The following is a 23562-nucleotide window of genomic DNA, read 5'->3' as shown; positions in this document are numbered from 1 at the left end:
TGCAGAAAGTTGTTCAACAAAGTATAAACATGCTCTCCTCTGTCAAAACTACAGCCATATGTTGGACAGACCTACATCTCATTATGTTCCAAGATCCCGCCTCCTAAATCCTCCCCCTGCTGCTCAGAGACACAGACATAATCTTCCAGAGAGGAAAGACAAATACATTGCTCTGATAAATCAAAGTGTGGAGCTTGTGAGGAGAACAGGACAGCTGAACACACCACTGGATTTTCTATTCCTCACTAAAAGGAGAGCATTAAGTGAGGATTACCCCAATAGGGCAGGTGATGATATGGAAGCATTGATCTGATCAGTCCTCTAAATCACCTCCACAATCTTTTTACTTGGATTTTGACTATGGGACCACTGCATGAACCAGGATGGCAGAAGAGAAGCCGAACCAAAAGTTGTGGGGAATACCAGCACTCCAACGTAAGTAAAGCAATAAACTGTAAACTGGTGTTTGATGGCTGTATACACAATCATCAATGATCATATACCAATACTGCAATGAGAGAAGTTATACATAAAGGTAAACTAATAGTTAATGCAGCATACATTGCAGCATACATAATGACATTGATTTGTTTTATTAACATCACATTGTTTTGCCAGATCCATTCACCAGGTCTGGTGCACAGCTATGAATCTCCAGATTTCTATGATTGTAAAGTTTAACAAAACACATACACAGCTGTGATTTTGATAAATAAGAGATGCAGCAACACATTTTTTTTTTTACCTTTAATTACAAGTGTATATTGTCACCTCCTTAAAAACATATTTTGAAGAATTAAGTGCCATTAACTTAATAAAACAGCAACAACAACAACAAAAAAATACACATACATATAAATCATTTAAAATAGTTGTTTATTGGTTTATTTATTCAGGGGTAATTCACATAAATAATACATGGATACAATTTTACAATGTGAAAGTTTTAGCCAGATTGTCTAATTTTCATTAACTACATTATAGTAATAATATCAGAGCCATAGCCCTGTAGTGCTAAAACTTTTAAAAAAAAATCAATAACAATAACCATAACTTATACTTTGTATACAACCATAAACATAATAATAATTTAAACAATAAAAAGTAAATGACTTAATATAGAAATTAACTGATTTTTTTTTAGGTTTTACAAAAAAATGCAATATCATCAACACATACAATATGCGTTGGCATTGTGCTACACAAATGATCTTCACGATCTTCTTCCACTACAAATCGAAGCAAATAAACAAATGGCCATATTTCGTTTTAGTTACTCAATATTATCTTCTTGTTTATTAAAATATTATATAAATATAATTTGTTTAACAACTGATAATCAACACTTTTTTTTACAACTGGGCTCATAAAACTGAATATCAGCATGGCTGTGTGATTACACGTGTGTTATGTAATGCTGGTTATCATGCTTTTTCTTTTATTGTATTACATTGCTCTCTCTTATTCTTCCTTTAGAAGTCCTCTCAGCGCAGACAGTCGGCTCCCTCTATTATTCTCAGCAAAGCCCTTACAAAGTCAAAACCTGTCTCCAGGTATGATACCAACGGTTCATCTCCTGAACATCTTTCCACAATACCACATCACAATCTTTGAAAACTAAAAATGCGTATATAACGCATATGATTTCAGTAAACATAAATATCAGACTGCATGGCCATTCTGTATATTATTTTTCAGTCTGTTTCAGTCTCAGTCTCAGTGAGCAGTTTGTTTCTCACTTCTAGCACAATGTCACAGTCAGCGCTTGTGTGCATGCAAGAGGTTTCTGAATATATTAGCATTTTACTGAAAGAACACAATGAAGAGATGCTATAACCAAAACCAGACTGTGTGTGGTCTCACAACCAGCATCTGCACGTGGGTGTGTGTGTGAAAGAGAGACGCATAGAAACAGAGTTGTCTCCCGTCAGACAGGCTGTCAGAAGAGTATGTGTACCTTCTGAAGTATACTTTGTCCGATGTTCAGCTATAACCATAGAGCTAATTTATCAATCAAGCACGTGAAAGAGCGATCAAGCCATGTTTAATTACAGATGGATTGATAAACCGAGCGTGTTTTCTTTTGCAAACATTTACGGGATGATGTCTGGCCATGGGAAATTGTCTGTGTGTTTTTTGTGTATTTTCTGATGTTGTCAGTAATGTCTCTTTTTCTCTCATGTGTGTGTCAGGGATTGTGTATCTCAGGTTAGCCATGACACTTACGCCCTGATCCAGTCTCTGCTAACCCCAACGAGAAAGCTCATTTCCCAAAGCAATGTTCTACTGCAGACAGGCCTTCAGACCCAGGACAGATGCCTCATCCTTTTCACAGATCTCCTCATCATCACCAAGGCAAAGTATGGAGGAGGAAAATATTACATCTTTTCCAAAGTTTGGGGTCAGTAAGTTAAGAAGTCATATACTTACAAGGATGCAATTATCGGACTACAGTAAACACAATAATATTGTAAAATAAAGGTTTTCTATTTGAAAAGTACATTTTAAAATGTAATTTATTCATGTGATGACAAAGCTGAATTCTCAGCATCATTACTCCAGTCTTCAGTGTGACATGATCTCTCAGAAATCATTGTAATATGCTGATTTGGCAATTAAGAAACATTTCTTATTTTTATAATGCTGAAAACACTGCTTAATATTTGTAATATTTTTGTGGAAACCGTAATACATTTTTTTCCAGAATTCACAAGTTCAAAATAACAGCATTATTTAAAAATAGAAATAATACATTGTACGATGACTTTACTCAATTTGACTTTTTCGTTTATTTTGATCAGTTTAATGCATCTTTGCTGGATAAAAGTATTCATTTCTTAAACAACAACAACAAAATGTACTGACCCCACACTTTTGAGTGTACAGAGAGCTATAAAATGAATGTGGATGGTATTGTTCTGATAATTTGGTCTTGGGATAATTTGACATGCTTTTTTTCAGGTCAGTAATGCAGGTGAAGCAGAAGGCGTGTGTGCGTGTGAGTGAGATGTGGACAGCCAGCTGTGTGGATGAGGTGTGTGAGGCCATTACTGATTCAGAGAGGAGCTTCGTCATGGGCTGGCCAACTTACAACTGTGTCGCTACTTTCAGGTACACACACACACACACACACACACACACACACACACACACACACACACACACACACACACACACACACACACACACACACACACACACACACACACACACACACACACACACACACACACACACACACACACACACACTCTCTAAATGGACCCACTGATTTTGCTGGTTAAAATTGTTTTTGTGTGTGTGTGTGTATAGCACTTCAGAAGAGAAAGACAGGTGGCTGTCTCTCATTGAAAGGTTAGTTATTGTTATTTTAGGCCTACTTATTTTACTTTACTTAAAAAATTTTTTTTATTATAATAATACAAAAAAAGAAATAAACACTTTTATCCAAATTTCTCTCCACCCTTTTTTAATAAGTTGTATAAAAGAAGAGAAAATGTGTGACGATCCAAAGATGATTCCACTCAAGATATTTGCAAAGGATGTTGGGAACTGTGCATACGTAAGTACTGATTGTCTTGTGCTCTTAAAATGATGTATTTGAAGCTTTAATGTGTAAATGAACGAGAATTCGATGTTGTCTCTCTAGTCGAAGACTCTTTTGATCAGCAACACAGACTGCACCTCTGATGTCATTAGCACAGCACTGCAACAGTTTGGTCTTTCGGTAAGTTAACACTGCACTACATTTACAATTATAATAAGAAATAAATGTCTAATTATTATTGTTGTTTTATTATTTAACTTATTGATTGTTTTTGTCTTTGTACACAGGGTGGAATAAAAGATTATAAGTTATGGGTATGTTCAAAACAAGATGAAACTCCATACCCTTTAATTGGTAAGATTTTTTTCTCATATTATCAAAGCAATCAAACATTTTAACTAGATTTAATGTGATACTTTTCCTGCACAGTAGCCTACCTGTTTGTAAGGGGCTTTTTTCCCACCAGGTCACGAGTTTCCTTACAGCATAAAGATGAGCCACATTCGCCTGCTGCAGAAAGATGCAGTGACATCATCCTACAGCCAGATGGCGCTAGTGCCTATTGATGCTCACTGCCAGTTCTTCCTGAGGCCTAGTCGTTGTCAAATAAAAAACACCCTCACAGGTGAGATATGGCCACAATACTTGCTCTGTTTTTTGTTTTTTTTGTATGCTATAGTATGATATTTTTGTATGAATTAAATAACCAACTCTATTTTACTTACTGAAAACAGTATTTTTAACTACTGTGAGGATTTCCCTCTGCAGTAATGGCAGTCTACATCAGTCCACACATCTATGTCAAAATAAATAAAGTCTGGCCATTAACATTAAGCCATATATTCTACAAATACCTACCTTATGAAATAGATTTGGCTTCAAATCAACAGCTGGTTTCCCATCAGATGTACTCTGATACTCACCAATCTCTCACCCCCAAAACTAACATAGGCTACACAATGTCTTGAAACATAACTACCTCTTTTCTTGCTGGCCTCTCTTGCATACATTTCTCCTAGCAGAGCAGAAAAGCAGCAGGAGGAGGATGTCTCTTATTAGCTGGGCATTTAAACGAGGCTCCGTCACTGAACAGGCTGTCCAGTCAGAATCTCCCGTCCACACCATTGCTCCGGCTTCTGGTCATCTCTTTGGTCGGCCGCTCAGTGATGTGATAATTGACAATACCCTGCCATCACCCATTGTGGTAGGTACTGTATGTACTGAAAACCCTCAAATTTTAGGCAGTTAAAAAGGAGATGTGTGTATCTGATTGTAATATGCTATAATAATATCCTCTACCATTTCTTAAACTTTATAACATTGAGAATGATTGACTGAAGAAGTATAATACTATTAAGATTGTTATATTACAGTATATAACTTAAAGGCTGTATACCAGTATTATTAAATAATGTTGAAAAGTTCTTATTAACTTAAGTATTAAAATGATAGTATTAACAGTAATAAAACCACCTGCTCTTTTTAAAGGACATGTTGAAGTGTTTGTGCAGCAAGGGGGCCGTGACTCGTGGTATATTCCGGCGCTCTGCCGGAGCGAAGGCCTGCCGAGAATTGAGGAAAAATCTGGATTCTGGTCACTATGGAGAGCCACTGAGTGGAGAATCTGTTCTGGTTATCGCTGCAGTGTTTAAGGTAAATAAGGGGAAGGTGTGAATGTATGTACACTGTTCAAATATTTGGGGTGTGTACAATTATCTTTTGGATATCTTTATCTTACAATTTACCTTTTTGAAAGAAAAGTCATTTATGCTCACCAAGGCTGCATTTATTTAATAAAAAAAATTATTTTGTCAACTCGGTGTTCTCATATCTGTGTATCTGATTGGTAGGATTTCTTACGCAATATACCTGGCAGCCTGTTGTGTGAGGATCTCTATGAACAATGGCTTCAAGCAGTGGAACAAGATGGAGAAAGAGATGGTCTCATGACGGAGAGGAACATGGTTCAGGAAGTTCAGAGGTAATGTTCTAGTAACACTAGATTAGTTTTTGTAATACTGGTGTACTCAGTTAATAAGGATAAAACCTTGGTAATGATGGATCAGGGCCATGATTATTACTGTACACCTTAAGCAGATTAAGGTTTAGTAGCCAATTTCCAATAGATGTATGGGTTTTTTAGATGTCTTGATTCTGCCCACATTCACAGGCTTGTTCAGCTCTTGCCTAAAGAGAACGTCCTGCTGCTGAGAAACATTATAGCGATGCTGCACCATATACAGCTCAGTGCTGAGCACAACCAGATGAACTCTTTTAATCTGGCTGTGTGTATAGCACATAGCTGTCTGTGGAACAGCAATCAACAATCTCAGGAAAAAGACGCCAAAAAGGTGAGCATGCTTTATTATTACCAATTTATTATAATATCTGCGGAGTACAGGAGTATCCGCTTAAATCATCATTATTACATTTCAAAGAACATAGGAAAATGTAAATGTAATTTACAAATTGAATCTGTACACAGGTGTGTGACCTTGTGCGTGTCTTGATTGACAACTGCTGTGTGTTGTTTGGGGATGAAATTATAACCCTCTTAAAGGATTTGACTGAAGATAATAGAAGCAACTATGGATCAGGTTACTATAAATACAATCATACTTCACAATCACATACACACCAATACAAAACTACACTATAATATTTTGTCAGCCTAAAAAAGTGCTTTAGCTAAAGCAACTGCTTTTTAAGTCAACAATATTAGTTAATATGACTAAATCACCCTGGAAAAAAGGATTTAACACTTGTTTAAAAAAATAAAACTATATAAAACTTTATTCAATTATTTATTAAAAAATGTGTTGCATTTGTTCAGATGTTCTTCATCAATGTTACAAATCTTGGCTCCAGTGCCAAAAACAATGTGGTGTTTAAAGCATATTCTTTACCCAGTGTTATTTTAGTATTATTTATTAATATTTTGAATGAGCTTTTTTTATATTTTCATTTTAGTTTAGGTTTTAATTTTATGTACTTTTGACATCTTAATTAGTTTTACTTTTTTATTTTTCTATTTAGCTTTCATTTATTTTTAGATTTAGTCATTTTAGTACTTAAACTTATTTTACATCAGTTAGCTGCCAAGATAACATTTATTTTTAACTTTGATGTTTTTCATCTAATATTGACATTTTTTTGCGCTTTCAATTAATTTTTTTTTAAGAATCGTTTTAGTGAACATTATCAACACCTTTACCTAAAATGACCTGAAGATCTGAACAAGGGTCAAATCAGTTCAAAATAACTTCTTAAAGTAAGAATGGCACATTTTCACTTTTTACATCTCTTCTCTTTCCGCCTCTAGTTGGGTCCCTGCAGCAGATGTCAGACTCAGGTTATGAGAGTCTCAAGAATGAGGTAAATACTGACACGGAGGATATTTCTAAGACCCGTCCTCTTAAAGACAGTCGTAGTATGGACTCACTCATGTCACTGAGTGATTGTGATCGCGAATGTCCAGAAAACAACCTGGCGTCTTTCAACCCACTGGCACAAATCAGGAACTTTACACCAGCTGTGCGTCAACCCCGATCCCTTTTATTACACAGGCACTCCATGCCTACCATTGCTTTGATTTCTCATGAGCAGAAAGAAACCCCAGAAAGTGGAAAATATCAAGAGTTTGAGAGACCTGATGAGATCAATGATAACACAACTTTTTTGGAGCACAACCTCCAGCAAATTAATTTCATGAGAGAAAAGCAAACTTCACCGACCTCCAATGTATCATCCCCAGTAACGTCACCAACAGTCTCATCTGTGAGTTCAATGGACAATCCCTTTTCTCCTCAGAGCTCTCCAGCCAGGGGACAGTCTGATTGGCTTGCTCTAAACAACACAGATTACAAACACCCAATCACCTCGCCGAATGAGAAACCGTGTCAAGCACATCATCAGAGGAATGTTGCTGAAATTGAAGGGGGTTTACAGCCCAAAGTGACCAAAAATCCTCCTCCTTATCAGCAGGCCTTACAACAGCTGAATAGAAAACTATTCTCACAGACTCGAACACCTGTGAAAACCACAGGGCAGCTACATAAGGGAAAAGGGCTTTTCTACAAGGGGCCCGAGAGCCCCACACACAGCCCTTTAGGAGACCGCCAGGTGTCCCCTGCTCCTCAGACCTTCAGGTTTGCCGATCAAACCAAGACAGAAGAGGAGGTCAAGCTACCACAGAGTGTGTTTTATGGACAGAGCAGCAAGTTGACGGTGCACAGTGTCAAGGGACAGAATGCAGGTTCGAAGTCTAGCAAAATCAATGGGCAGCAGTTGAGGTTTAAAGCACTTGATTTGCACCCCTCCTCCGGGAAAATAGTTGGGGACTGCTTTATGGATACTTCCCCTCTCGGAGAGGGGTTGACAGACAACCAGGCTATTGGGAGAGGCCGCAGGCTCAGCTGTTGCAGTAGCAGCCAGTGGGTTGTGTGAAGACAATTGGAACAGTTATGTTTAAAATCAGCACATAAACACTGGGATACCAACTAATTATAATAACCTGCAGTTTTTTTTAATAATCAACAATAACATGCTCCAGATTACAGAATTATTTAATTTTTAGGGATAGTTGAGCTATTTTGCTAATTTTAGTTATTTAAATCCTAAGTAAAGCGTTTTTTAGCCTTTTTTGTAAATATTCATGAGCATATTTTAGTAATATTCATGAGCATAAGAACAATATGCATGAGGTTGCATTTACTTAAAATAACATTTCTTTTTTTACATTTTCACCTGATTTAGAGACAGAACAATCACACATTCACAGAATCCCCTTTTCAGAATTACATAGGGATATACAGTATAAGCCATTTTGCTTGTTGATCCTAAAACTCAATTAATTACTCAAAGATGAATGCCACATTTCTGAGGTCCAAGATGATTTCATATAAGTTGATATTCGTGAGCATTGTAATGCCTTGTTGTAAAAAGCATATTTTTTTTACGGTAATAAAAATAGATTGTAAATACAATATTTTATTGTTCTTTAAAGAATGCTATATATAGGGCTAAAGTACTTTTCATTTTTGTATTTTTTTTTAATAAGTACGACTGTAAATCTTATTAAAACTAGTAATCCCATCTGAGTGTGAGCTTGTTTATTTTTCAACGTGAGTGTTCCAACATATTTTGCCGTGATATTTCACATTCTCAATGTGCTCATGTCAACATTCTTTAACACACAAATAAAACTTATTAATAATTAATAATTATAATATAATTATTTTGCTGTTTTGTCAATTCTAAGATATAATAAAACTCATGTACTTGAGGATGATGTTGCAGCTTTCAAAGACAAAAAGACAAAAACAAATAAGACAACTTAAAAAGTTAAACTTCTAATTTATTGCAACAAATCAGTTACAATTATATCTGCATTCAAAATGTATTCCAACAAGATGCTCACAGCTCTCATTGTCACACAACGAATTGCAGAATCTGCACAATTAAAAAATTACAATCACCAAATTATAAAAACTACTTACGGCAGCAATGTAAATAACATTAAACGATAAATGTTATCATTTAAATTGTAGGTTTCTATTAAAATAGTACATATTAAAATACCTGCTATTAAAGATATTTCCATATTGCAGTGTTTATGAGATATACTGGGCTTTATTTAATAGATTATACTTTGGGTGGGGCTGTGGAGGACTCTTTTTCACTGTCAACTCGAGCATCAGATATCACGTCTGGCACCTGCAGAATCATCCCATCTAGTTCCTTCCTCAAACACACCTGGCAGCCCAGACGAGATCTAAAAGACATACATGCAAAACAGAATCTCTTCAACAAGGTCCATGTTGTTATTATGTTGGGCAGGAAATCCAAACGCTTGCCTATCATTCAGACCGCATGGCTTATCATTTAAAACATGCAAGTACTAGCCAACATTAGCTGCTAACATGCATTTCTCTCTTGTGCATTACCACAACTGTCTCATAAATTTTGTTTCTAAACACATAAATGATGACAAAAAAAATAAAAAAAATAAATAAACCCTCCTTTTTCAGGCTGGACCAGCCAATGCACAATTGCACATGTGCAGTTTTAAGCACATTTCTCAGAACACTGACGGTTTTTACCAGAGCTTATAAAGGCAGCTGCAGTGACTTTACCAATTCGTTATTGGCTCTATTATTTAGAAGGAAGGACTTATTCTGTGTTGCACTTTTTTAACTATATTTAACTATACTGTGGAGAAGTCGAGTCTGCGTCATCAACTTCATCCTCGCAGCCGACACTGACTCAGAAAACAGTTTATTGATAAATTATTAAAATGTTCAGTCAGTCTCCTTTGTTTCAGGCAAATTCAGAATCGTTACTTCTGCTGGTGTCGCTGCAGCAAGCTTAATGCACGCGCTTAAACACTTAATTTATATTTTAAAGGCTTATTATTATAGTTTAATCCTCTGTAATGTAGAACAAGCAATGTTACATTAAAATATTCTTTCTCAGCCCTGAAACTCAAACCAATTTCTGATGGTTGGGGGAAGACTTAGTGTTACATTTACAGGGGAATCAACCAATGAATGGCTTACTAATTGTTCTCTCTGCATATTTGGAATAGGACAAAGCATTTCAACATAAAAAAACAAAAAACAAAAACAGACACTTTCTTCATTCAATTTCCCAATACAAAACTATAATTTTTAAAACATATCTCCTGTTGTTCAGTGATTTTAAGTTTCACAGCATAAACCAGAAATGCCTGAGGTTCACTCACGTGTCTGTAAGCCCATAAGCCAAGTCCAGCATGTCCATTTCCTCATCAGAAACAGGTCCAAGCTTCTTATAAACGGCTTCCTCAAAAATAAGGTGGCATGTAGAGCAGGCCAAAGTTCCCTCACATGCACCTAGTTCAAAAACCCAAAACAGACACACAAACATATTAGCCTACAAGCTAGTAACACTCACAGTCTACTTAGTTATCAGGTGACAAGCATTAAAATACTTTTCCAGGCTAAAGGAGTAGCTGTTGACCTCGTTTACCTTTGGATTTGGACATTCACAAAGCCAAAACAGCCCTGTTTACACGGAGCAAATAATTTGTACGTTTTTATGCACTCACATATGTTTACGTTACTATTTTTCAGTCACTCTGCAATAATTACATATGCACTGTAAAAAATAAATAAAAAAATTATCAGGAAGCCTAAAAAGTGCTTCATGTGGTAACATTAAATTTACTGGATTTATCACAACCAAAAATATTATTTAAAGGGATAGTTCACCCAAAAATGAAAATTCTGTCATTCATTACTGACCCTCATGTCCTTCCAAACCAGTAAGACTTTCGTTCATCTTCAGAACACAAATGAAGATAGTAATTGATGAAATCAGAGTGCTTTCAGTACTCTACACAGACAGCTACGCAACTAACACTTTGACGCTTAAAAAGATCATAAAGAGATCGTAAAACTAATCTATATGAATTGAGTGGTTTAGTCCAAATTTTCTGAAGAGACATTATAGTTTTATATGATTAAAAGTTTGAATTAAGGCTTTTATTCACATATAAACATTCATCAACTCACACATCAGTTGAAAACAGAAGCTCTAGCATGTTCACATGAAGTGCGAGAACCAATGAGGTGTTACGCATCACGTTTGAGCTTCTACAAGAACCAGTGAGGTTCATTCTAATGTGTTACGCATCATGTTTGAGCTTCTGCAAGAACCAATGAGGTTCATTCTAGTGTTATGCAGCACGTTTGAGCTTCCTCAAGAGGTTTGTTTTCACATGTCAAGCAGGTTCGGTTGAGCTTCTGTTTAAGTTCGCTGATCAATGTTTAAATGTGAATAAAAGCCTAAATTAAATCTGTCCATCATATAAAGCGATCGAGTTTTTTCAGAAAATTTGGACTTGACCGCTCAATTCATATGGATTAGTTTTACGATCACTTTATGAACTTTTTGAAGTGTCAAGGTGTAGTTGCGTAGCTGTCTGTGGAGAATAGAGAAAGCTCTCAGATTTCATCAAAAAGATCTTGATTTGTGTTCCGAAGACGAACGCAAGTCTTACTGGTTTGGAATGGCATGAGGGTGAGAAATTAATGACAGAATTTTCATTTTTGAAATTGATAGCCCTTTAACATAACTGAACCAACTTTATATTTACTTATTATATTAAGTAAATAGGTTACACCAAGTTATTTTAGGGTCAGAGCAGGTAAAAACTGTGTGAAAGAGATATGCATATTTGTCTGAACAAATATTTTTACACTATGTCCAATATTCTTTAATAACTTACCAAATCCATCAATATCTAGATCATGGTTGACAACGACATCAAGTAGTGAATCTCCAGTTGCTGCTTTCACCGAAATCCTTTTTCCATCACGATTTAGGAAGTGGATTGTCACCTTCTCTTCAGCCCTGCAGAGACATTTTTATGCCTTAAAGTGAAAAGATGAAGCCATCATCACCATTATCATCATTAGAAGTGCTATATGAAAAACCTACAACAATGATTTGTTGTATTGTATCACTAAAGCACCTTTCGCTGAAAAATTGGGTCAAACCTTTTGTTGTAGTTAAACAGGCCTATAAAGAAGCCAAGGGATTTCCCTTGAAAAGTAGATCCCTGAAAAATGCACCCTTTTGAATAAAAATTGGATTTGAACAACCTTCATTAGGTTTGGTTTCGTTATTCTGTAAAATGAACAACTACTAAAAACAAAAAACATTGTTGTAGTTCCATTTCATTCACACTTTCCTGTCGTACCACTGTTCTTCATATTCAGTAAATTTCAGCAATAGTTTCTAAGCTGAATGGAATAAAGAATAGTCATCTATGGTTCAATACACAACTACAACAACACCCTGAGCATGAATTCACCTAAGCCCCCTGAGAAAAGACAATTTATCCATGGAGGCTTAAACAAAAAGAGGGGATAGGGTTTGATTTAGTCTTCAGCAGGCAAAAAAAGATATTTTGAAAAAATGTCTGTTTATTTTGTCCATATACAGTACAATTCTGTTTTGTAGTTAGTAATACAGAAGCCTTTATACAATGGAAGTCACTATACCAATTTGTGTCCTCATAAATCATAAACACACACACACACACACACACACACACACACACACTCCGTAGTTTATTTCTCCATTAAGAATGTCACACACAATTAAATAATATTTTCACACACATTTTTCGCAGTTAAAATGTTCTGTAATACTTACCTTGATGTTTCTTAACACATCATATGTCAGACATGCAGGTTAAAATGTCCTTTTCATTTGTGATGAAAAACTTGTGATTTTATGAAATGAGAGAGAAACCAGAGTTCCACAATAGACAAGTAGTCTAGGCAACATAATGTTTAGGCCACATAATGAAAAACTGTTCAAAAGTTTGGAGGCAGTACGTTTTTTTTTTGTTTTTTTTTTATTTTTTATCTTTTTTATCAAAACCACAGGAAAAATAATTATATTATGAAAATTATGATCAATATTATTATAATTGAAATAACTGTTTTCAATTTTAATAGATTTTAAAATGGAATTAATTAATTCCTGTGACGTTAAAGCTGAATTTTCAGCATCATTACTACAGGCTTTAATGCCACGTGATCCTTTGAAAATTATTATAATATCCTGATTTAGTGCTCAAGAAACATTTCTTCTTATTATCAATGTTGAAAACAGTTGAGCTGCTTAACATTTTTGTGGAAACATTCTGCGGAATCATTTGTTTTTCAGGGTTCTCTGAATAGAAACTTTTGCACAACAGTGTAGGTATGAATGACTGTTTTATAGCATTGCCCTGAACTACGGTCAATGTTGTGAAATATTTGACAGCTGAATGTCATAACTGGCCAACCAGAATCACGTACTCCAGTGAACCATTTATAAAAACGAGCTGTAAAATCAGAAAGATATGAATGTAGATATACTGAACAGAATCCAATATCCTGTTTCCTCAAAATAAACAGAATGTATGATTAGTTGTGGAACTGGTAATTGGTGAGACCACTAAAAATGTTTGCAATCTTCAGTTATCAATGCATCAGCCACAACAATAGTCTACATTCTTGAAGAACCAGATCCAAAGATAAAAATGAGATAAGGATAGATAACATAAAAAGTAAAGGTAAGTATGCAGTAAAATAAAGAACACACTATTATTTCTACCATGGCACACATGCTCAATATACTAGTGACCCAATAGCCTTGACCTAAAAACAAACCCACAGCTAAACAACTTGATGTTCAACCTATTGCATAAACTGGAAAATACAGTGAACCCAAAAATATCTGAACACTTAAGCCAAACTTAAAATACATGAATGTCGCTGTATAAGATACAAATCATATAAAGATATAAAATATCAAACCAAGTGTCAATGCAAACAGATTATTCTAGACCACTCAAAGCATATCTGAACCATGTTTTCAATGACTTTTATCCAACTGATCTCAAGGTCATTTTAATGATAGTATGTAATCAGTCCTTCTCACGTTCACACAGTTGTCCTGATAACACACGTACATCACGGAGAAGTCTATTTGATGTGCATGTTTACATCTGGAAGACATTTTTTTTGAGTGTTTGCTCATCTGCAATACGTCTAGGCCTTTCATATGTCAAAAAGACGTTTAGAAAATGTATTTAAGATGTTTATGATTTAGAATGTATGTAAAACTGACATATTAAAGACGTCTATCAGATGTTAGTAAACAGCAGATGCTTTCCAGATGAAGTGATCTACGTTTGCTATAGGTAACCATTGTAGTTCATCACATTAATCACATTAACTATGGACATGTCCGATTACATTTAAAAAAACACTGCACGCTTGCATTTTCAACACTATATTAATTGTTTTATGATCTGAACCATAACTGATTGGTGACAATTTTGCTTGACAGACGTGCAACTCGTTTTAATATTACCGGACGTTCACACGTTATGCAAGCAAGCTACACACTTTTCGGGACACTATATGTAGGCTACACTAAACATCATTGCTGACAAAATAACTAAGATTGGTACTTATGACTCAATATCTGTGTCAAATGCCAGTTTCTTACCTTAGTGAACTGATGAATGTGTTTATTCCTCTACTCTGTGTGTTGCTCTCGGTCACGCATTGAGGAAACATTCTCGTTTGACTGAATGTTTGTAGTGCCGCTTTACGCATAACAGCCGCTCGCTGGAGAAACACTCTCAAAATACATGCCGACATTGTAATATATTTTGTTGACAGACCGCAGAATAACTAACTATCACAGTTGCATGTGTGATAGACTGAAACTTTCGACTCTTTATATGTGGCGGAAATATAGCTGTTCAGCCGTGACGTCAATTTGTATGCCAACCCGGAAATAATTCGTCATGTGTTTCTGCAGGATTAGCCTATGTTTTTCTTTTTCTTTTTTAAAGGGATACTCCACTTTAAAATGTAAATTCTGTCATAATATACTCACCCTCATGTTGTTTCAATCCTTTATTAATTTCTTTCTTCTGCTGAACAGAAAGGAAGATATTTAGAAGAATATCAGTAACCAGACAGTTTCTGGTCTCATTGACTTCCATAGTATATTTTTTTCCTATACTATGGAAGTCAATGGTACCAGAAACTGTCTGGTTACTGACATTCTTCTAAATATCTTCCTTTCTGTTCAGCAGAAGAAAGAAATTCATACAGGTTTGAAACAACATGAGGGTGAGTATAATGACAGAATTTTCATTTTAAAGTGGAGTATCCCATAAGAGTCTGTGTTAGTTATTTTCACATTTTTATTTGAAAAATGGAATGCTATCTAAATAAAGTAATCTTCCTCATCATACGCATTTATAAAGTGTTTTATTTGATGGATTTTCAGTAATTAAACAGTAAAATAATTATGAATTAATAAACAATTAATGCAACATTGCAAAAGTAACCTGCGGAAATATAGAACCATTGTTTTGGACTACAAAGTTAATTACAATTATTTAATTAAACTATTAAAACGTATAAAAAATATACAGTAAAATATGTCATGGGACACGTTAACATGCAGTATTTGAGCTAAAGTTTGCACTTGCCATATCCTCTAGTTACTGGTGATAGTACATCATTTTAGATTATGTTATATGCTAAGTTATATAAAGGTTTCCTTATTTCCACCAGAAATATCATTGCTGGACACCAGAAATAACAAGATACGGAGAACTTTCCAAACATCATCACCATCCAAATTGATAGGATAGATTTTACATTCTGCGATTGTAAAATGTAATAGCTCGATGTTGCTCACATTATTGGCTTTGTTCAGACACCAGAGATGTGTGTGCCATTAGGGCCCCTGAAGAATGATCCAGCATGTTTCATTTATTTAACTGGCTAATATTCTGTGTATCATTATTCTCTAAAGTAAAATAAATTCTCTAAAGCAGTTTGTATTGAATGTTTTACAACAATTAAAACTTTCACTGTCACAGCAATGAATCAGAAAGCAAGATATCCATTTCTCCTCAAATTGCATGTTGAATGGGTATTTAGTCACATTAATCACATTTTCATGACTTTTAAAACTCAAGATAGCCATGCATCTCGATCAGATTTCAGATCGTACGTCCAGCAATAAGCAATGCATGCACCCATTAAGACACTTCTCACTCACATTCCCATGAGGGAAATAATGGCCACAAATGAAAGAGAATGTGACTGTTTTCCGGGTGGTACGGTGGATCAGTGGGTAGCACTGTTGCCTCAGGTTCCCGGTTTGAGCCCCGGCTGAGCTAGGAGTCCTATCTGTGTTAAGTTCATCATGGCTTTGCTCCCCTGCACAGTTCAAAGCAATGAAGTTTAGGTGGTTTGGACATGCCAAATTGGCCGTAGGTGTGTAAGTCCCACACCATGTAGTAATGGGGAGGGTTGTGGAAAGGCTTGGCAACCTATACCCTGGAAAAAAAACATTGGCAAGCAAATTCATGCATATGGTGACTGGTGAGAGATGGCCAAAAAATCACAATGAGTCAGATATGACTGAAATGGTAATAGATAGATGACTGTTTTGTATGCAAGTCAATACCACATCTTCCCTTTAGTCTCCCCCTCGGTAAAAATCGCGTTCCGGGGGGGGGGAAACGCATTCGACCAAAAGGGGCACTTTCAGTTTCACGATTAAAGGGGACGGGGCTCAAGGGTTTACACAGACTAAACCATGGAGCTAAACAAGCACAGGTGAACACAATGGGTTGCTATGGAAACAAATGGTGAGCTGGAGCATGGGGAACAAAGGAAACAGGAAAAACAAGGTAAAAAAAAACATAACCATTACAGTATCAAGTTACAAACTGACTCATTGAACAATAGACAAGTGCTAAAACATGCTTTCTAAAGTTCATAAACATTTCTAAAGTCTTTGTGGTGTTAAGGTCCAAATTGCTGGTAGCATATAAAAACCACTGAGAGAAATTCATCTTGTTTCTTTCCAGGCTTTCATCTCAGATTATTCCCTGGAAATACATGGGTATAGGGAAGAGGACACTTGAGAAGCTGTGGGGTTGCATTTACAGTACTTGGTTTACATACTTTAATGCTTACATTCAATGAGAAATCTAAGAATCCACTTGTAAATAAACTTTAACAATCATGCATGAGAAGTTGATCTAAATATAAGTAGGCCTATGCAAATGAAAATGAAAAGACTGAAAGGACAAAAGTCTAAATTTATTTTGCGAAATATCAAAACAGAAAAATGCAAACAAGGATTTCACAACCCCTTCAAAACTACTACAAAAATAGGAAGACATTTGTTAGCGTACTGAATATAATGCTGCTGTTGTTTGAGTGTTGGTAGTGGCTGTGAAGGATTCTGGTGAGCTGCAACAGTAAAGAGACCTCATTATGTTTTCAGCATCACTCCTCATGAACAAGTACAATAAACAGTCAGCAAGGGGGTTGAGATACAAGAGACAGTGACAAAACAGATAAAACTTAAGAACGAAAGGTGGATGGTGCTCCAAAAACACAAAACAAAAACTTGTAATTGAGAGGGGGAGGATAAGAAATGTGTAGTTCAACAGCACAAGAGACAGACTACCCAAAATTAATTTCCGCTTATGAGCAGTAATTGATATTGCGTGAGAAAGACCCCTCCAAGTACCTACAAAACATAGGAGGATTACTGAATAAGGGATAAAACATGCTAGACACTGGGAAAACATGGTAAAAATGTCTTGCTGTTTAATGTTTGTAAAGGTCAAAGGCACTAACCAGATGATGAAAGAAATAAAACAGGACATTTTTAATGAATGGTGAGATCTGTACCAATGAGGATAAGAAACTAAAATGTATCTTTCAATAGCAATACATGCCATGAAAAACAAGCCTACAATCAAACAATACTTATATGCACTCCATAATGCAACATTCGCTAAATTGGTTGTTAAAACAAGTATTAAACCAATCTGTAACAGATCTGAAAGAATCAAATTTATCACATAAACCGAAGCAGCACGATGAGACTTGATGAGAAAACACAATGCAAACAGGGTCAAGAGGACGACTGGAATCTCAATGATACATAAAATCCAGATAAACACTGCTTCTGCATGATCTACTTTATTAAGATTGATCATTGACTTGTTTAATGCATCAAAGCTGGTGGTGTTGAATTGTGTCATGGTCTCACAAAATCTTGGCGGTCAGCACTGAAATAACAACAAACCTGAGATTAGTTTTACTGTTTAAAATGTCTGAAACAGAATCACACACATTTATGTCTGACTGAAATGGACTCATTCTGTTTAAGAATGAGTCATTAAATCATTTATTCAACAGAATCGATTCATTCAAAAACACAGATTCATTCAGAATTGCCACTGTGTGTTGCTCGGAGACACATAATGTATATATGTGATATTCTACACAATTTTTTTGTTGGCTGAGCAAAAATACACAAAAAAGTAACTGAAAATGCTGTGTCTAATATGTGTTAATAGCAACTTCTTGTTTAATCCATATATATATATAAAAAAAACATTCTCGTTCTTGGTATAAATATCAGCAAAGCTGTGTGATTTTGCATAAATATCATATAGTCTCTCAAAGCACTTTCTATCATTTTCTCTTTTTACTAAAAAAATTGCTGAATTCAGGGACTCAACACCTTTCACTTAACATATTCACTAATCAAACAAATGTAGATAAACTTGACTAAAAACTGTATTTTTGCACATCTGTATTTGAATACAGATGGTTTATAGCATGATTTATGCATTCACATTTAATCATACTGTAAAAGCCAGTAATAAAAAGCTAGCTAACAAAATGAACAAGACAGTTCAGTGACAGTTCACATACAGTATGGTCTTACCTCAGACTGTAGATCCATTTACTTATAAGCTGTTCATGGTTATCATATTTTATAAACACATCTAAATAAACAAAGAACCAATAAAACACATTATATCAGATAATAACCTGAAACCAAAATGTATCGGTAACACTTTACAATATAAGGTCTCATTTGTTAACATTAGTTAATGTATGAGTTTACATGAACAATGAGCAATATATTATCACAACATTTACATTAACTTTGTTAATGTTGTTAGTTAATAAATATGTTCATGCTCATAGTGCATTAACTAACGTCAACAGATACAACTTTTGATTTTAATAATGTATTAGTTAATATTGAATTTAACATTAATAAATGCTGTAGAAGTTCATTGTTAGTTCATGTTAACTAATAATAATAAACTAATGAAACAAATGAAACCCTATTGTAAAGTGTTACCAATGTATCTTTCAAAAGCAATGCATGTCATAAAATAGATACGTACGTGCAAACAGTACTGAGATGCGCTAACCAATGCAATTTCCTCCCTTTAGATTGTTTGTAATATAATTAATAAGTATCTGTAACAGATAAGAGAGAACCTAATGTATTATAAACTAAAACATCATGATGAGACTTAATGAGAAAACACATTGCAAACAGGGTTAAGAAGACTGATTGAGACAGATTCTCAATGTTTAGAATTATTTTCTAAAAATACAAAATAACTTTTATTTTAGCAGTTGCAGTCTTATCCATAACATGTTTAATATCAAATAAGAATAAATATTTTTACAAAAAAATATATTTTTGTAGAAGCACATAGAAGCACATAGGAACAAATTCAAGACAATTTCAATAAATTAAAACTTTATCTTACCTGGAATGGGACTGTAAATCCACACAGCACTGATGATGTTGCTCGTCAGCTGATGATAAAAAAGAAGAAGGTCCGAGAGATTTAGCATTAATATACTGTAAGACTTTCCATTCTAAACCACAGAGTGTTTTTGCTCAACATCCCTCGAGTATAATTGCACTTTCTCAGGCAAATTGCTCTGGTCTCTGCGATTATAATCCATTTCCCCCATTACATCCTAAAAGCCTGTTTAAAAATGCTTAAAAGCATGTAATAAATTGATTACATTGTGGTTACACATTTCTGATCTCATCCGTCCATGTTCATTAGATAGGCTACACTATTAACTCTTTCCCTGCCAGCATTTAAATTTTTTTTTTTTGCCAGCACCGCCAGCATTTTTTACCATCACCATTTTCACCATTTTCATGGCCCCCAGAATTTTTGTTGAATGAATATCTGATATAACAAAACATTTCAAAAGAATGAACAGACCCTCTGCTTTTAAACAATTTTTTTTTTATTATAGCTAAATGTATTCTTTTTTATCAACACTTGAATGTGGGAACATTTCATTAAAAAGCAACATTTTAAGGTTTTTTTTTTTACGTTTTTGTCACTAGCCCTCCTACTATGCAAATCTCGAGCCCCGGAACTCCTCCCCCAGCAGGCACCGGACGTCAATATGATGTCAGATTGACGTTGGACCCCAGCGTCAGACAGATGTTAGATTTTGGTTGGAAATGAAAATCGGGTTGACGTCAGAACCCAACGTCAGATTGACGTCAATATCCAACATCGGACAGACGTTGCATTTTGGTTGGAAATTAAAATCCAGTTGATGTTAGAACCCATAATTATGTGGCGACAATGGGCTTTCATATTGATCTGACGCGACCCAACACAGGATGAATTGTGAACGCATTAAGGAGTATTTTAAACGTGGTTTTACTAATAATGAAATTCTTGCCTTATTAGTGGAACGGCAAGAAATAACTCGGAGCACCGTGTTTACAACGTCAGAGACTGACACGGAAGAGAAGAAATTGTTGAGTAATAATTTTTTTTTGCCATAGAAACAATGAGCTGGTGCATGAACTGTTTTTCCAATCAATATATTAATATTTAATATGCAATCAAAATGGAGAAATAATAAAATAAAACTGGGAATTTGTTTCTACCAGACATTTGTCAGTTAATTAAGAGAATATGCAAACAGCTGAGGCTGTGTTTATACTGAGTGGATTTCAGATACTCCACAAATTATTTATTCAGAGAGATAATTTATGCATCAGTATTAAAAAAAATAAAAAATAATTACTGCAATAATTTCACAACCACAGCAAATAAAGTAGCTTATGGTGCACGGAAAATATCCTTCCTGAGTAGAGTGGTAAATTGGCTGGACTTGATTGCTTTTTCCTGTGGTTATTGGGAGGAGATGTGAGAGGCTTTGAAAAGAAACAGAGAGGTGGTGACTAATGTGGTTAAAGGGATCTCATAGCTCTCAGAAGGAATAGGCCCTCCGTAGATGAATATAGAAAGATAGTTAGGGTGGTAAATGTGAGGCAATAGGGATGTCTGCCCTTTAGTGTCACTGTAAACTCTATGCGGAGAATACTGCCACTCATTTCTCTGGTCAACCTGCTGGTTACAGGACTACTTGCTCCGCCAACATGAGACAATGACAATGCAGACTTTTATGTGTTTGTCAACAATCGAAACTGATTGTGAGGAATAATCTTCTCCCTCTTTCTACACCCCGTGATGGGTCTTGTTGATCTGGGACAAGGGAAGTGTTTTTAAATAGCTCTTTATGATTTTATGTGTATTGTTTGTCAGTTATATCATATGCTGTTATTGTATTTGGGGAATGTGAGCGGGTAGGGTTGCGCCTTGGGTGTCCTGGCGTGGACTGCAATGTTTTTTTATGTGTGTGTGAATGGGGTGTTTTGTAAATAAATTGATAAGGATTATGAGAATGTGCAGCCCCTAGTGCCATTTTCTCGTTGCCTACAACACTCTAAAAAAATATGGTTCTTTACATACAGTTTAGAACCGTGTCGTCCTGAAGAACCCTTTATATGCTGAAATGGTTCTTTGTGTTAGAGTTTAGGGTTCTTTATTCCCGCTTTTTTGTTTTTCAAATCTGTAACTTTTAAAGCCTCCTCATTAATGATTTTCTGGAGCTCAGCTTTACAAATACAGCCTGTCAACATACTCTCAACAGGTAAACTATTTCTTTATTAAAATGTCTATAAATGATAACTTTAACAATTGTAAAAATCATTTACTAACAATCATCTCTTTTTCTCTTTTTAGTTTAACAGAACATGCAAGTGTGGGCAGCTCTGTTCAGTTAAGGATACTCATCTTCTCTTCTCCACAAAGTAAGTTACAGAGATATGGAATTTATGATCCATATTGTTTTTGTTTTTTTAAATTATCACTTTATGCCTAAAGCCTAAACTTTAAAGCTATATCATGACTTTATATCACTTTTTCCTTTTAACATGGTAAAGGGCTCATACTGTCCATTTTTGCTCATTTTGGCATTCATGAACATAATTGTTTTTACATAATCATATGGAAGAGACACAATGTAACTCTAAACTCAATTGTGTACTTCAGATGCTGTCACGTACCATAACCTCATCGTCTGCAGAGAGAAACTGCTCAAAATATACACACATGATGAAGGACGTAAAGAAATAATAGGGGAGTGTGAAGATTTTTCACTGGAACTTGGTCTTCATTACTATATTGTGTTCAATGTCAATTGTTATTTATTAATGTATTCAGCTAACCTCTGTTGTAAGAGCACTGTCACTTTTGCTACAATCTGCCATGTCAATAAAAAAAAAAAAAAAAATAAATAGAGGCAACACAATATAAGACCAGGCAGATAGAGGGCTAAAAAAACAATATTAATAAATAATTTATAAAAAATAATATTGATAATAGTAATATTAATAATATGAAGATACTAATATACTAATATTAATGAAAATATAATTGACAAGGTTATTTATAACACCATTAAGGTTATATATAGCACTTTCAAAGCATGGTTCTTTATGGATCCTTTTAAAAAGGGTTCTATTTAGCACCAAAAGGGGTTCTGCTATTGTTACAAGCCGAAGAACCCTAATTTGGTACTGTTTAGAACCATTTTTCTTAAGAGTGTACATTAGCAGCTTGATGTTTTAGTCCACTGCATTGTCTGCATTTATTTATTGTATGACATTTGCAAATATAGTGCCTTTTTTTTTTTTTTTGTACTTGGACACATTGCACACCTGTTAGTCCAAACGGCACATTATAACGCAGAACATTAGTAGGCTATGGGTGTATTAGAGTATGATGTCAATATGGGTGCAATAGGCACACCTATACAGTAACACCAGGTCAGAAGGTCACATACCTCTCTGAAAGGTGTTTACTCCTTTGAATATTTTCACTTTTCCTTTGCATCTTTCTAGTGTATGATTTTAACAATTCGAATGACTTTTAAACCATTTCCCCGATAACAGTGCAAAAGCTTATAACAAATGTATTAAATTAGCAATGTCAACATCTTTCCTCATGAACAAGTACAATAAACAATCAACAAAAGGGTTAGGGTTAGAGTTGATTTGATACCAGAGACAGTAAAAAATAAATAATAAAAAAAAGCGAGAAAGACCAATCCAAATACCAACCATGACATTTTAGAGTATGATTTTTTTACTAATAATAATTCGTTACATTTATATAGCACTTTTCTGGGTACTCAAAGTACCCAAAATATAAATATGCTTTACATATGGAAGGGGGAATCTTCTCAACCACCACCGCATCCACATGATGCGACGGCCAT

At 35.0% G+C, this 23562-nt stretch overlaps 3 protein-coding genes and 1 pseudogene across 4 annotated transcripts; 3 read left to right on the top strand and 1 right to left on the bottom strand.

Moving 5' to 3' along the window:
* The first annotated feature begins 2163 nt into the window (after nt 1–2163).
* Nucleotides 2164–3736, top strand: LOC309503086 (rho GTPase-activating protein 20-like; annotated as a pseudogene). The gene is made up of 3 exons: nt 2164–2405; nt 2962–3562; nt 3650–3736. The product of its transcript is annotated as a rho GTPase-activating protein 20-like (transcript).
* A 301-nt stretch (nt 3737–4037) lies between these two features.
* LOC309502744 (rho GTPase-activating protein 20-like) lies at nt 4038–5554 on the top strand. Its single transcript, XM_082175246.1, has 3 exons — nt 4038–4172; nt 4570–4751; nt 5036–5554. Exons 1-3 carry the CDS (start codon nt 4040–4042, stop codon nt 5219–5221), a joined length of 501 nt encoding a protein of 166 aa, XP_082031372.1. The 5' UTR covers nt 4038–4039; the 3' UTR covers nt 5222–5554.
* Nucleotides 5494–9143, top strand: LOC309503085 (uncharacterized protein; the record flags this gene model as incomplete). Its single annotated transcript, XM_082175775.1, has 4 exons — nt 5494–5528; nt 5718–5898; nt 6033–6144; nt 6870–9143. The coding sequence occupies 4 exons, from the start codon at nt 5494–5496 to the stop codon at nt 7991–7993; spliced, it is 1452 nt and encodes a 483-aa protein (XP_082031901.1). The 3' UTR covers nt 7994–9143.
* Nucleotides 8883–14881, bottom strand: fdx1 (ferredoxin 1). The gene is made up of 4 exons (XM_082175245.1): nt 14600–14881; nt 11817–11941; nt 10290–10419; nt 8883–9320 (listed from the first exon to the last, which is right to left on the bottom strand). Exons 1-4 carry the CDS (start codon nt 14752–14754, stop codon nt 9191–9193), a joined length of 540 nt encoding a protein of 179 aa, XP_082031371.1. The 5' UTR covers nt 14755–14881; the 3' UTR covers nt 8883–9190.
* Nucleotides 14882–23562: the final 8681 nt, after the last annotated feature.

The sequence above is a fragment of the Leuciscus leuciscus genome, assembly GCF_965113295.1.
Source record: "Leuciscus leuciscus genome assembly, chromosome: 7".
Lineage (NCBI taxonomy): Eukaryota > Metazoa > Chordata > Actinopteri > Cypriniformes > Leuciscidae > Leuciscus > Leuciscus leuciscus.
This window is presented reverse-complemented; position numbering and strand designations above follow the sequence as displayed.